General features: G+C 38.9%; 2 protein-coding genes across 7 annotated transcripts in view; one reads left to right on the top strand and one right to left on the bottom strand.

Moving 5' to 3' along the window:
- The window catches only part of LOC105357660 (NACHT, LRR and PYD domains-containing protein 12), a 243950-nt gene that overhangs the window by 83339 nt on the left and 147232 nt on the right, over positions 1-13379 (bottom strand). The gene's annotated exons all lie outside the window — the stretch shown is intronic.
- Positions 1-13379, top strand: part of LOC110013798 (gastrula zinc finger protein XlCGF28.1) — a 989290-nt gene that overhangs the window by 959260 nt on the left and 16651 nt on the right. The window contains exon 2 of one of the 5 annotated variants that reach the window (XM_020700316.2): positions 576-3074. The exons of the other annotated variants lie outside the window; for them this stretch is intronic. Within the exon in view, the coding sequence (XP_020555975.1) occupies positions 576-1888 (1313 nt within the window). The 3' untranslated portion in view covers positions 1889-3074. Of the gene's footprint in view, positions 1-575; positions 3075-13379 lie in introns of those variants that run through there. 5 annotated transcript variants of the gene reach the window in all.

The raw sequence follows: 13379 nt of genomic DNA, 5'->3' as shown, positions 1-13379 counted from the left end.
TTCACAAGGGGTGCTTTCTTGCCTCCTCTCTCTTTGTCTGAGGTGGGGGGTGTGGTACCTGGAGGGTCAGCGCTCCGGGGGATTGGATTCCTGGTTTGAGGAGACCTGTGCCTAATGAGGGAGGGGGCTGGAGGACGGCTGTTTCACCACTGGGGGGCAGTCTTCTAGCTGTTCCCGACTTACCCTCTTCCTCATACAATCACTTATTAGGGTGATTGGGGGGCTACTTGGCAGTGGTCCCCTTCCATGGTTGCCCGATGGAAACCGGCCCCTCCCCTCTCGGTTTTAATTGCACCTTAGATATAGAGCTGTGGCGTGGGCGGGGGGTACTTAAACATCACTGCCAGCAAGCAGATGTCCTCTCGGCACCGTAACCGCCAATTTTCACTGCATTTTACTAGATTCAGAACCCCTGTTGTAAAAGTAAAATATGTCCAACATAAGAGGCCTTCACCTCTCATCTGTTTGCTCAGCTGTTGGACAGGACAAGTACGAATATATATATATATATATATCTATATATATTTTGCAAAAAAAATATAAAATGGCTCATGCTTTTGTTTGTGTCCCTGCAGTCCTTCCCCAGCATTGGGTGGTAGAAGAGGAAGATCTCTGGAACCAGCAGAGGAACTACAGAGTGGAACAGAGTGATCTAAAACCTACACAGGTTAAAGAGGAGCTGGAGGACCTAGAACCTCCACAGGTTAAAGAGGAGCAGGAGGAACCAGAACATCCACAGATTAAAGAGGAAACAGATGAGCTTTGCATCAGTCGGGATGAAGAGAAGCTTGATTATAAGCAGGAGACTGATACCTTGATGGAGATTCCTACTTATGAGGAAGATGAGAACAGTGAAGCAGATCAAAGCAATCAGCAGAGCTTTAATGTAACTGATAGTCAGGATGAAGAAGAAAACCAACATCAAGAATCAACATCAACTACAGATGAAGAGACAGACCCACAGAACAGAGATCAGAGGAAGAGAAGAGACAGAAGTCATGTCCAAAATGTGGACAGTTGTCACATGTTAGAAAATCAGTGTCACTCTAATGTTGGAAAAAACTTCAAGAAGGCAACCTTGATTAAGAAACACAAACTATCTCCAAACACAAAGAGACTATCCTCTGTAAAGACAGGCCAGACCTCAAGAATTGTTAATAAATTCTTTGTCTACACAAAAAATGAGTTTGGTGACAGACTTTACAGAATGCGAAGGAAAGGTTTTGGTTACTCGTCTAAGTTTAGCACACACATGAGAGCTCATAAAGGAGAGAGGCCTTTTTCATGTATAGAATGTGATAAAAGATTTAATAGTGTATCTCATCTCAAAGCACACGTGAGAACTCACACAGGAGAAAAGCCTTTTTCGTGTAAAGAATGTGATAAAAGTTATAGGCAACCATCTAGTCTAAAAACACACATGATAACTCATACAGGAGAAAAGCCTTTTTCGTGTAAGGAATGTGGAAAAGGTTTTATTAAAATATTTAACCTAAAAGCACACATAAGAACTCACACAGGAGAGAAGCCTTTTTCGTGTAAAGAATGTAATAGACCTTTTAGTCAAAAATCTAGTCTCAAAAAACACATGAGAACTCATTCAGAAGAAAAGCGTTTTTCATGTGAAAAATGCAATAAAAGTTTAAGGGATGTGTACAGTCTCAAAGCACACATTAAAACTCATACAGGAGAGAAGCCCTTTTCATGTAAAGAATGTGGTCAAACTTTTAGCCGTGGATCTAGTCTCAAAACACACAAGCGAATTCACACTGGGGAGAAGCCTTTTTTGTGTGGGGAATGTGATAAAAGTTTTAGTCGTGCATTTAATCTTAAAAGACACATGAAAGTTCACATGGGGGAGAAGCCTTTTTCTACACAAACTTTGTAAAAAGGAAAAAGTGAAAAATTGCAACTTAAAAAAGAAAAACCAGCAGAGGTCTTGTGAAGAAAAGACGAGAAAGGTTCAAATAGAAAGAATAAAATATTGTGAAAACATTCATTCCTTTTTTAAACAAGAGGCTTGACATTTACACACCAGTACAATAATATTTAATCTCTTTTTGTTATTTTATTTAACTGGTAAAAAAAATGCATAAATACAATGTTTAAAACTCTGGCTAATTAACTCTAAACTGGTCTCTCAGTCTCAGTAGACCAAAATAAATTCAAAAGCACTGCACGCTGTTCTCTGCTGAAAAGCTGTGTGGAGATTCTTATTTAGTTTTTTTAAGCAGGACTTGGATAATTTCCAAAGATACCTGACGGGGGTTTAAAGACCAGGATGTTACTGTGTTTACTCAACCAACCAAGTATCCTTTCCTGAAGCCAATAAAAGTGTGGTGTGAAGAGGAAGATGAGACACCAGACTTAGTAATGACGATGACCTGATGTCGGCTGTCAAAGCAGCCTGAGCTATAATGTGTGCTGAAAAATTCCATTGTTGATTCTTCTGATATGATATTCTAAACTTCTAAGACAATTTTAGGTTTTCATCATCTAAAAGAAACTATGATCACATTGCTCAGAATAAAGGATTTTGTAATGATTTTATACATCATGAGTTTCACTTATATAATTGACAAAAACATTTAACTTGTTTATGAAATTTAGTCTTTTAGAAATACCTATGAATAGAAATTTGCTGTTTTGAATTATGACAAGATTTGATTTTTAAAGACATTTTGTTGGTTAATTATTAGTAGTAGATTTTTGTACTTTATGAGACAATGTTGTCTAAGTCTTTTTGTAACCATGAGAACACTAGAATTATTTTTTACACATCTCTAATTCTAACACTTTCTATGTGATTCATGAACATTTCAATATTGTTTTGAAGGATAAGATAATTATTTTTTTATGTTTTGTTGAGTCATGTTAGCAAATAACTGTTTTGTGAAGAAAAGATTTAGTAAAAATGTATTACGAAGAGGTGGATAAAGAACCAGACTGGTGTTTCTGTCTGATGTTCTTGGGATTCATGTTTTCTAGTAGACATTAGAACTGTTTATCTGTTCTTTTTAGCTTTAGTTATGTCCCAATCTTTATTGTGCAGAATAAAGTGGACGTGAACATCAGTGAGAAGTGTGGAGTCTTTCCCACAGTGTGGGTTTCTGCTGTTTGTTGGTTCTCTGCAGGTTCCAAAGCTGGACTCCTTAAGTCCAGTTCTGACTGCTCAACTCAGGACTGAGATCACAGAGCTCCATCCATCATTTGATTGGTTCATCAGTATTACTGACTCTGTCTTTCTTAAATCTGCCTGTTTCAGATCACCAAACACAATTTTCCGTAGCAGACCAAATGAAGTTAATTAAGTCCCCATTTTTCTATGAGACAGATGTCACCATGTTGGAGCCAGATGACATCGGTAAACAGTGATTGCTCTGAGTCGATCTCAGTCAACTTTTCTCTGGTAACTACTGCCACCAAACAGGAGTAAGTTTGTTGGAAGTCCATACTCCTTCCACTAAAGAGAGACTTAGGGGAATCTGTCAAACCAACATCTTGCACATTTGGGGGCCCACAGACACCACATGCTTTATTGAGGCATCTTATTGGACAGTTTATAACTTGAATACCTTGTGATAAAGAAATATCTTGAATAAAAAAATAGGATTTGCCAGAAGATGTAGGTAAACAAGACGGTATCTGAGCCAGAATGGTTCTTTTGACAAATAACTGAGTAACAGTTGTTTATTTTTCAGTAGAAATACTGGTATATGTGATTTTTGGCTTTGGGAGCAAGTGGCTATTTCCTGTTCTATTACTCAGTCCAGTTACCTGATAGTCACTGGGACGACCATATGAGGCCAACAAAAAAAACACTTACCATCTCACTGAACAAGGCCATTGGCCAGGAGGAGAGGATAAGCAGAGGGTAGGAGAACATACATTTAACCCTTGTGCTATCTCAGATGACCCCACCCTTACTTTGACATGTTCTCCCTAATATGACAAAGGTGGAAAGATTTCATGTAATCCATGGACACCAGCGAAGATCACAAATCATTGAAGAAAAAAGGTTCCGAGCACTGTCTAGTGGGTCTAGATGACCCAACCCAACATTAAAGTGCCTAGGATAGCACAAGGGTTAATGTCTCACTAGCTGTCACTCACCTGAGTGTGACATTTTTTTTTCTCTACATTTGTCCCATCCCCTGGGGGAGCGATGAGCTGCACACATCTGGACTCGGGAACCATTTGGTGGTTTAACCCAATGAGTTAAATGGCTAGAGACACTACGCTAGTCTGTTACCACTGTTCAAGATAAGTCAAGAGCGACACCATATTGAAAAGATCTGTAAACAATTAGACTAGGCTTAGCAGATACAGTAAAATGATCATAAAATGCTTAATTTTGGTCCTTTTTTTAAAAAAGAGAAGTAATCTAATCATCACAAAAACAAGACCAAGGTCATGGTATTGATTCTTTTGTACAGACTGCAACAGTTAGTATAGAATTTTTCTATAAATAAATACGTCATTATATAGGAAACACAATGCATACCTGAGACATGGTTGTTATTGAATTCAAATCTGCACATAGACCAAGATTTGCAAAGACTGTTAGACTCATTGGTCCATGTTTCAAGATGGGTCGACCTGTTGTATGTGGCCCAGTCCCTGCTTGGGGTGGTGTTGCACGGACAAAGTGCACTGGGAACATGGGAATGGGAAATGTCTGCGGCAGAGGGCAGGCAAAGGCTGGACAGGGGGTCCCACAAGTGAATTCCACCCAGCTTCTATCAAAAGGATTCTGGGACCGCCGTGACCCCGGGCAGGTTTCGCCCAACACCCAGTAAACCTGAAGAGGAGCGGTCATCTTCTGACCCTTCAGCGTGATCTGTTAACTCGTGGAATTCCTCCATTTTGAATCAGTGCATCAACATAGAATCCCTTTTCTCCAAAATCCAGAGCAAATGGAGGCATAAAAACATTTGACAATGAAGGTTTTTACAAATAATGAGCTTATCAGACAAAAAATGATTGAATTTCACCAAAGAAAAGTCATTTTTTAACTCCAGAGACTCACACAGTGAGACACCTGCTGGCTGTTCATTGTAACAACATCTGCACCTTCTAGAAACGTCTTTGTTTCTGTTTTCATCCTTTCAAACAGTTTGTTTTCTTCACATGAAGCCTAAAGAAATGTCCTCAGAATGATGGAAACAGTTTTTCTGCAGCTTGAAGCTGTTCTGGAAGATTTTCTTCTTTAGTGCAGAGAAATCTCTCATTTGATGAGACGGAGGAACTGCAGCAACGTTTTCTTGAAAACCTCCACATTTTACTGAAACCATGTTGGAACTTTGTCCATGAGGTCACATGGTCTGGAAGAAGCCACAGTTCCAGCTGACAGAAGTCTGGTTCTGATCCATCAGATCTCACTACCAACAGAACCAAACCTTCACGTGTTGCAGCAACAGTTTCCATGTTTGGGAGGATCTTCTGAAGAACAGCTCAGTTCCAGATCACATCATGATGTTTGATGTTTTCTTCATTCCAGGAAATCATCTGTGTCTGTGCTGAGTCAGCACTTTCAGTTATTTTCCTTTAAATTTAGATCCATTATTTAAAATCAAGTTTTTATTGATAAATATTATCTACTCTGAGAACTTTGCAGCTTTTCTCAACCAACCGTTCTATTCTTGAATGTGCAGAAGATCAAAGGCCCTTATGCTCTGACCTTCAACGTTCCAGACAGCAGGAGATGAACTAAACCCAGCAGCAGATTAAAAATGTTGGCCTCAAATCAAAACAAAAGAAAGATGGATGGAAAAGGGGATGGAGCCCCAGTGTTGAAGACGTCAGCTGGAGAAGCTTTGATGCTCTTTCATGTTTGGTGTGGCAGTGCTGCTCCTTACAGCAAACTAAGCCATCTGCAGCCTCTGTGAGCTCCAAGAGGCTTTAGGTGAAGGAGGTTCTACAGAAGAGCATCAGCAGCATGGGAATGTGGGATGTTTGAATTGAGTGTTGGAAACTATTCTTTAAAAAGTCATCTTGTACTAAATACAAAACTTATATTGTTCAGTTTTCTAATGGTAAATGCAGGGATCCCATTTGGGTCAGAAAACCTTTTCTGGTGAATTCTTTTTTTTAAATATAGTTTTTTTTTACTTGTTCTGTCCAACAACTGAGCAAACAGATGAGAGCTGAAGGCCTTTAGTGTTGGACAGATTTTACTATTACAAAGAGAAGTGATGAATCTTCAGATAACCAGGTTGTAAAATTCTGACACTAAGATAAGCAGAAGACATCTGTCCATCGATACACTGTGGGTTGGGAGGAGGGATAAAGCAGACAGGGAGCAGTGTCCAAGTGGGGGTGGAGATACATGCATGGTGCTGGAGTGAACTGTGTCATCGTAAGGGAACCAGATCCTCCCTAGCCTGACCAGCCAGACCAGGAGAGGGGAGGAGACCCACGCAGCCTGAGCTGCAGGAGGGGGGGTTACAACCAATTGCTCTAATCAAAACATTATTCGAGGTATTTCTACTTCTGTGGGCTGATTTTCAAAATAAGACAATCCCTGCGGTAGGAACAGGCTCTGCTTTTTAAACATATAACTTCCAACCCTGAACCTCAGCCTGGACCACAGGCACAATTTAACCTGACCCACCACAGCAGACTACAGGCATCCTGAAAGCAAGATTTCAGTGCCTACGTGGGCTCAAAACATTATTGCATACCAGAGAGGGCATGTGTAATCATATATGGATGTGCTGTACTTATCACCACCATAACAGGTGAGAGGGCTCCCCCCGCCTCTTGGAGAAAATGGACCAGTGGACGCCCCATTGGACCCTGCTGGCCAAAGAGATGGCAGGGTGGTACGGGACATGATAGCCTACATTACATTACATCCAATAAAAACACGACTTAAAGTCTGATAGTTCTCCATTTCTTTATTTGCTGTAATAAAAAGAATGACTATTGCTTAATAGTGTGTTCAACAAACAGATTAAATTTTCACATACTGTGTCTCACCTTCAGCTGATGCTCTAGCAATTCAATTTTAAGGTCACATTTCCCAATTTGCCTCCTAAGATGGAACTTATATAAAGCTCTTTGGCAGGCAACCACAAAGACAAAGTACTTTCACATGATTGGTATTTGATGTTTGCAATACAAACCAAATATCAACATGAGATAATTTATCTGCAGAAATGTTCTTACAGTGCCAAGATTCAAGGTGGAGCTACACTGACCCTCATCTGCATTAACATCCCCAGCAATACTCTGAAATTGCAATGACAATATGCATCTAAATTTCAAATTTAAAAAAGTGAGGAACCATCATATACCTCAATAGGTCTAGCTCTGTCGATTTCTGTCACTGCAGATGTGGTCTCTTCATCCTACACTCTACATCCTGCAGTGAAATTATGTTAAGATGCTTGATCCACGAAACTAATGATCATTGAATGATCTAATGATCTGAAGACATGAATCACTTAAAATTATAACAGTGTGGTGATGCAGGAGGCTCCAGCAACGCGCACTGACCATCAGCATCTGCATTACAAAAACCCAGTCAGATACTCAATACCTAATACAGGAAAATCAGTATACATCATCATATGCAGTAACATTGAATAAAATACACAACAGAAATGCATGACGTTGAAGTAATGACTGGAATATGCTCACTAAATGTCTTTGTTAAATGGTGAGTGTTGATTTTATTTATTCAAGACTAATGCATAGATAGATAGATAGATAGATAGATAGATAGATAGATAGATAGATAGATAGATAGATAGATAGATAGATAGATAGATAGATAGATAGATAGATAGATAGATAGATAGATAGATAGATAGATAGATAGATAGATAGATAGATAGATAGATAGATAGATAGATAGATAGATAGATAGATAGATAGATAGATAGATAGATAGATAGATAGATAGATAGATAGATAGATAGATAGATAGATAGATAGACAAATAACTTTATTAATCCCACAATGGGGAAATTTCATTTATTTGTGGCAGCAAAAACGACATTCAGAAATAATCTATATAATAATATTACATCAAAAAAGGACATAAAAAATGACATTCATATTAAGTTATTAAAAATATTACTAAAATTATTATGAAAAATTATAATCAAAAATGAGATTCTTATTAAATAAAGAAATAAATATTAAATACAGCTGCAAAAGTGTAAAAAACATGCGGTCAAAAAATGTAAATTGTAAAAATAAACTTTTTTTTTTCAAAATACAGTACAATACAATACAATAAATCATCAATACATCATGACTTATCATTGAAATACCTACATTTAACTAAGCCACTTGGGTTTGTAGCATGGTCTGATGAACTGCCCCCTGGAATCCCATCAATGACAGGCCGCTCTTTATTACAGGATACTGCCAGCTCCTCAGCCGTGATGAGGGAAGGTGGAGGTGGACCCTCGTCCTTTTTTAAAGGGCCTCAGCCTTTTTGCTATCGGCTACATATCCAACCACAATACATGGAATATTGAATTAAATGACAGTTCAGAAGTTGTTATCTTGATATGAAAACATTACCTTGTTGGAGAGTGTTTTTATGTTTCATCTTTACTTGGGTCAGAGTCCTCGTTTTAGATGCATTACACCTGATAAAAGAGGAACTACACACACACACACACACACACACATTTCATCTCCCCACAAGCAGAGAATACGATAATACTAACACCTTCACTCAGTTATTTTTTTGCCAAGCAGACAGAGTCTCTTTTGCTGATTCAGTCATGTTGCTTTTTTTTTTAAACAATGGGCTTAAATTCTTCATAGGCCATCATTAAGATCTCTATCCCAGTCTTATTGAAGTACAGCGCTCTCTTTTTTTCCGTGTGTTCCCATGCTGACTCTGGAAATCTGCGATCCATTGAGAATGTCTTTATGTACTTGACGTGCACATGCGTTAACCCAGGGTTACCAAGTCGAGCGCAATTACGCCAACTCATATCCGGTCTTCTGGAACCGACATACCCAGAGTAAGCAAGTTCAGGCGGATTTCAACATGCTTCCTGGAATACCCCCATGAGATCTTCATGTTCCTGTGGTCATCACAGGAGCATGAAGACAGCATGAAGACAACTTTCATGGTAACTAGGTAGACAAGGAATGAGCCAATATGGACCAGAACAAGAGGAAGGCAGAGACTATAAAACAGGAAACAGAACCCAAATCATGACAGAACAAAACAGAAACAACAACTAAGGCATAAAACCCAAACAATGACATGGAGGATCTGGGGCCTGTTTCAGAAAGGAGGTTCAACCATCTCTGAGGTTGAACTTGAACTCTGAGTTGGTCAATCGGGAGATTAACAACTCTGAGTTTTCTGTTTCAGAGAAGCTGATCCGAGTTAGATCAATCAACTCTGAGTGGACTGATTCGGAGGTGAGCGTGCGCACCGCGTCTATAAGAAGCCATTATCAATGGAGCTCAGATATCACGAGTCACCATGGCAACCGTGAAAAAAAGAGGTCTGCATATTTTTCGCCAGCTGAACTTGACGTGCTGCTGCAGAGTTACAGTGAATATGAGCACATATTCCAGAAGAAAAGCAACATCATCTGCATCTGCAAAACAGAGACAGTTAGCGTGGGAAAACATAGCTGCTCAAGTTAATGCCTAAGTTTGCATTTAAATCATTGTTATAAAATATTCACTGTAATAACTTTTTAAATAGCGTAAGGTGTGAAATAAAAAATGGCTATATTTAGGTGTACTTTTGAAGTGTCATTCCTGGTGTAATTGCATGAAATGCTGCACAGTGTACAGAACCAATCTGGGGGAAAAATGCATTTAACGTCGGTAATGTTTAGAGGACTTTTTTGTTAACCTCCCCCTCTTGCAAACGTTGGTCAGTTTGTTATTAATACATGCAATTATGTTTTTAAAAGTGAACTTTTGTCTACTGTTGAACCTTTCGCTGCGCGAAGACTTCTTCTTTCTTTTCTCTCGTCTTTCCGACCGTGGTCAGAAGCGAAGGGGAGATTTCCTTCAGGGCCGAAGGGAATTCTCCTTCGGGGTTCACTTCCCGTTCGAAACCCTCAACCTCCAGAGCGGATTAAGAATGACTCCAAAACGGTTATTCTGGGAATGACACCTTCTCTTTATTTAACTAAATGCTCCGTCCTCCTAACACACAATATATACCACGCACACACCTCCGCTCCGTACCCCCCCCCCATCTGCACCTGCACTCGCCCCTCCCCTTCTCTCTCGTGGCTCGCACCCCGCTCAGCACACACACACACACACACGCTGCAACACTACCCTTGTATTGATCAAGTGGTATAGGTTTATATGGGATTAAGAAAGTAAGCAGTACTAGCAAATTGTGTTTCCAAAAAGTAATAGTTACATTAATCTAATTCAATGTCCCTGATTTCATTTTCATGTAGATGCAATCCTGCAGGAATTAAAAGAACATGGCAGCAGCTAAAAATGAAGTATAAAAACATAATTCAATCAGGTCAAATGTGAGCATGTCATGGATGTAGGCTTTGTTGACAATATTTGACATATGAAACATCTACATAGCAATACATATCTAATGTTGTTTTCATTGTATATATGTAATTGACTGCAACGAAAAACGGTAACGCTCAAACAAAAACGTATGGGGAAATGACAAAAAATCGAGTCTAGGTCTCAAAATCCTCGCACGACGTAAATGTAATTCTCTATGACTTAATGCAGCCTCCTCATCTATTGGGTCCTCCAAAAAAGGACAAGCCATTCTTGTCACTTGGACCGTCTCTGTGTGACGGACATTTGGGCAATGAAGGTTAAAGCGAAAAATACCGCTTCGTCTTTAAAAAGGGGAGGGGACCGGCAGAAACCTTGAGTTTAGAGAATAAAACCTGCTCCCGACCAGGTTAGGTTCACAGCATAAGTAACCATGGACACTGACTCCGAGTATAAGTTATCTCTCTTTCAGAAACGGGTTTGACTTACTCTGCTTTCTCTGGTTTAACAAACCTCCCATTCTGAAACGGAAAACCCAGGGTTTCCCTGATTTCAGGGTTAACACACTCAGAGTTTACACTTAACCTCCTTTCTGAAACAGGCCCCTGAAATGTCCAGCAATGAGTTCCAGTGAATCATCAACTCTTCTTCGTGGTCTCTACACATCAATACCTTCAGGCTCCACATACCAGTGCCCTCTTCTTATCAATTCTAACATTACAGTCTCCACCTTTCTTCTTTATCCAGTGAGTCGATATTTGCTCATTTTAAAACTAAGTTATCCCTTGTGCTATCCTATGACCCCACCCTTACATTGATGTGTTATTTTTTCTATGACAAAGGTGGATAAAGGTGGAAAGATTTCATGTAATCCATGGACACCAGTGAAGATCACAAATCATTGAAGAAAAAAGGTTCAGCGCACTGTCTAGTGGGTCTAGATCAGTGTTTTTCAACCAGTGTGCCGCGGCACACTAGTGTGCCGTGGGAGATTGCCCTCATTAACTGATCTAAAAACATTTCCCATCTCCAGGATTTCAGCTCTGTGTTCATCCAAACAGGCCCTGATAAAACACTGAGGAGTTAGGAATATAAAAGATCGTAAAATACTTTTTCTTTGCGTTTATTTTATTTTATTAAAGACATTTTGATAAGAATGACCGTACCGCGATTCAGCTGCAGCTCCGGCTGTATTTGGGAAAAGTCCCGTCCCTTTGACTGTCTCCACCAATCATTCTTGAAGGCTTAATCACATGTCATCAGTCTGACCAATCAGAAGTGGTTAAAGTCTTCACTTCCTTGTCCCGATTTAGCTCGTAAAGTCGCTCAGTTCTAACAAAAATACCAGCTAAAGCTCGTCTTTAGCGCTGTAGCTTTCCACAGAATCCGGTATCAGACCGTGGAACAAGTGAACAAAACCATGAAGCTCCGAAAACCGATCTCCGGCCGTTTTATGCACTACATCTCCCATGATGCATTGGGTTGTGAGAGTGACAGGGCACAAGGAGATCTGTCGTTAAACGTCTTGAAACCAACGAACACACATCAAACTATTTTTAAATCTTCTAACTTAACTTTTATTGAATCTTTTAGAAAAAAACAGCTGCAGTTTCCAGCTTTTTCTGCAACAATTATCTCAAAAATGCATGTGAGATTGTGGAGGGGCTGTAGATCAATACAGAATATGAGTTTCTCCTTCTTTTTTTAAATTTTTGGATGCTGGTGTGCCGCGGGATTTTTTTTAAGGTTAAAGTGTGCCGTGGCTCAGAAAAGGTTGAAAAACACTGGTCTAGATGACCCAACTCCCAATGTTAAAGTGCCTAGGATAGCACAAGGGTTACTTCAGCTCAGGTACAGCTGTCCCTCAATATCTTTCCTGTTCCACCCACAAGAAAAACATGCTGATAGCTTTTTGGACTTTGTCTTTTTTAATTTTTTTAATTAGACTCCAACACAGAGTCACCATGGAAACGACGTATGAAGATTATATGCTCATCAAAGAAGTAATATGGCTGCATCAGCAAAAGAAAGAGTTTCTTCTTGGAGAAATAGAACAGACAAACTAAACGCACAAGTTTCTGATCGTATTTCCATTTTCCTTGTGACGCATATATATATATATATATATATATATATATATATATATATATATATATATATATATATATATATATATATATATATATAACTTATCCAATTTTGCCAACTTAAATGAATTACTTCTATTGGTAACAAGTAATTGAGTTAAATGTATTCAACCTAATTTCTTACGTCTATAAAACTCAATAATAGTTTATACAACTCAAATTTACATATTTATCTAACTAAATGTCATGTTACTCCAATTCAATTAATATTTTTCCATCGTAATTAATAATAATTCTTGAACTCTCATGTGTCTAAGTTTGAGCCGGCAGATGTTCTCATTTTTATAAAAATAAAAAAATTATATGCTATGCTCACTTTGTATACAACTGGTTACGAAATTCCCATCACTGGCATTATACCACATCCTTGTAGGGGTGCTATATAAACTCATCATCCTCTCCCTTCCTCTCACTTATGGTTCAGAAACTTAAGCATACTAGGACAAAATACCTCAACAAAACACGGCAAAACACAGTAAAACAGCTAAACAGCTAAACACATTTGGTCAAAAACCCACACTTAAACAAAAATCCGTCCAGACAGGCAAAGGGAATGGTATCCCACAATCCCTTGCGGTGCCGATCTAACAGCAGCACCAAAGTTACACCTACTTAATTGAATTAATTTGAATGAAAGGAAAATAACTGTCTGATAACGTGTGTGTTATTTTTAAACTGACTTAACAAAACAAAATGATTTATCTTAACTGGAGCAAATAATTAAGTTAGATAAAAGTAAAAAAGTTTATCTTTCCA

The sequence above is a fragment of the Oryzias latipes genome, chromosome 2, assembly GCF_002234675.1.
Source record: "Oryzias latipes chromosome 2, ASM223467v1".
Classification (NCBI taxonomy): domain Eukaryota; kingdom Metazoa; phylum Chordata; class Actinopteri; order Beloniformes; family Adrianichthyidae; genus Oryzias; species Oryzias latipes.
Note: the sequence above shows the minus strand (reverse complement) of the source record. Positions and strands in the feature narration are given on the sequence as shown.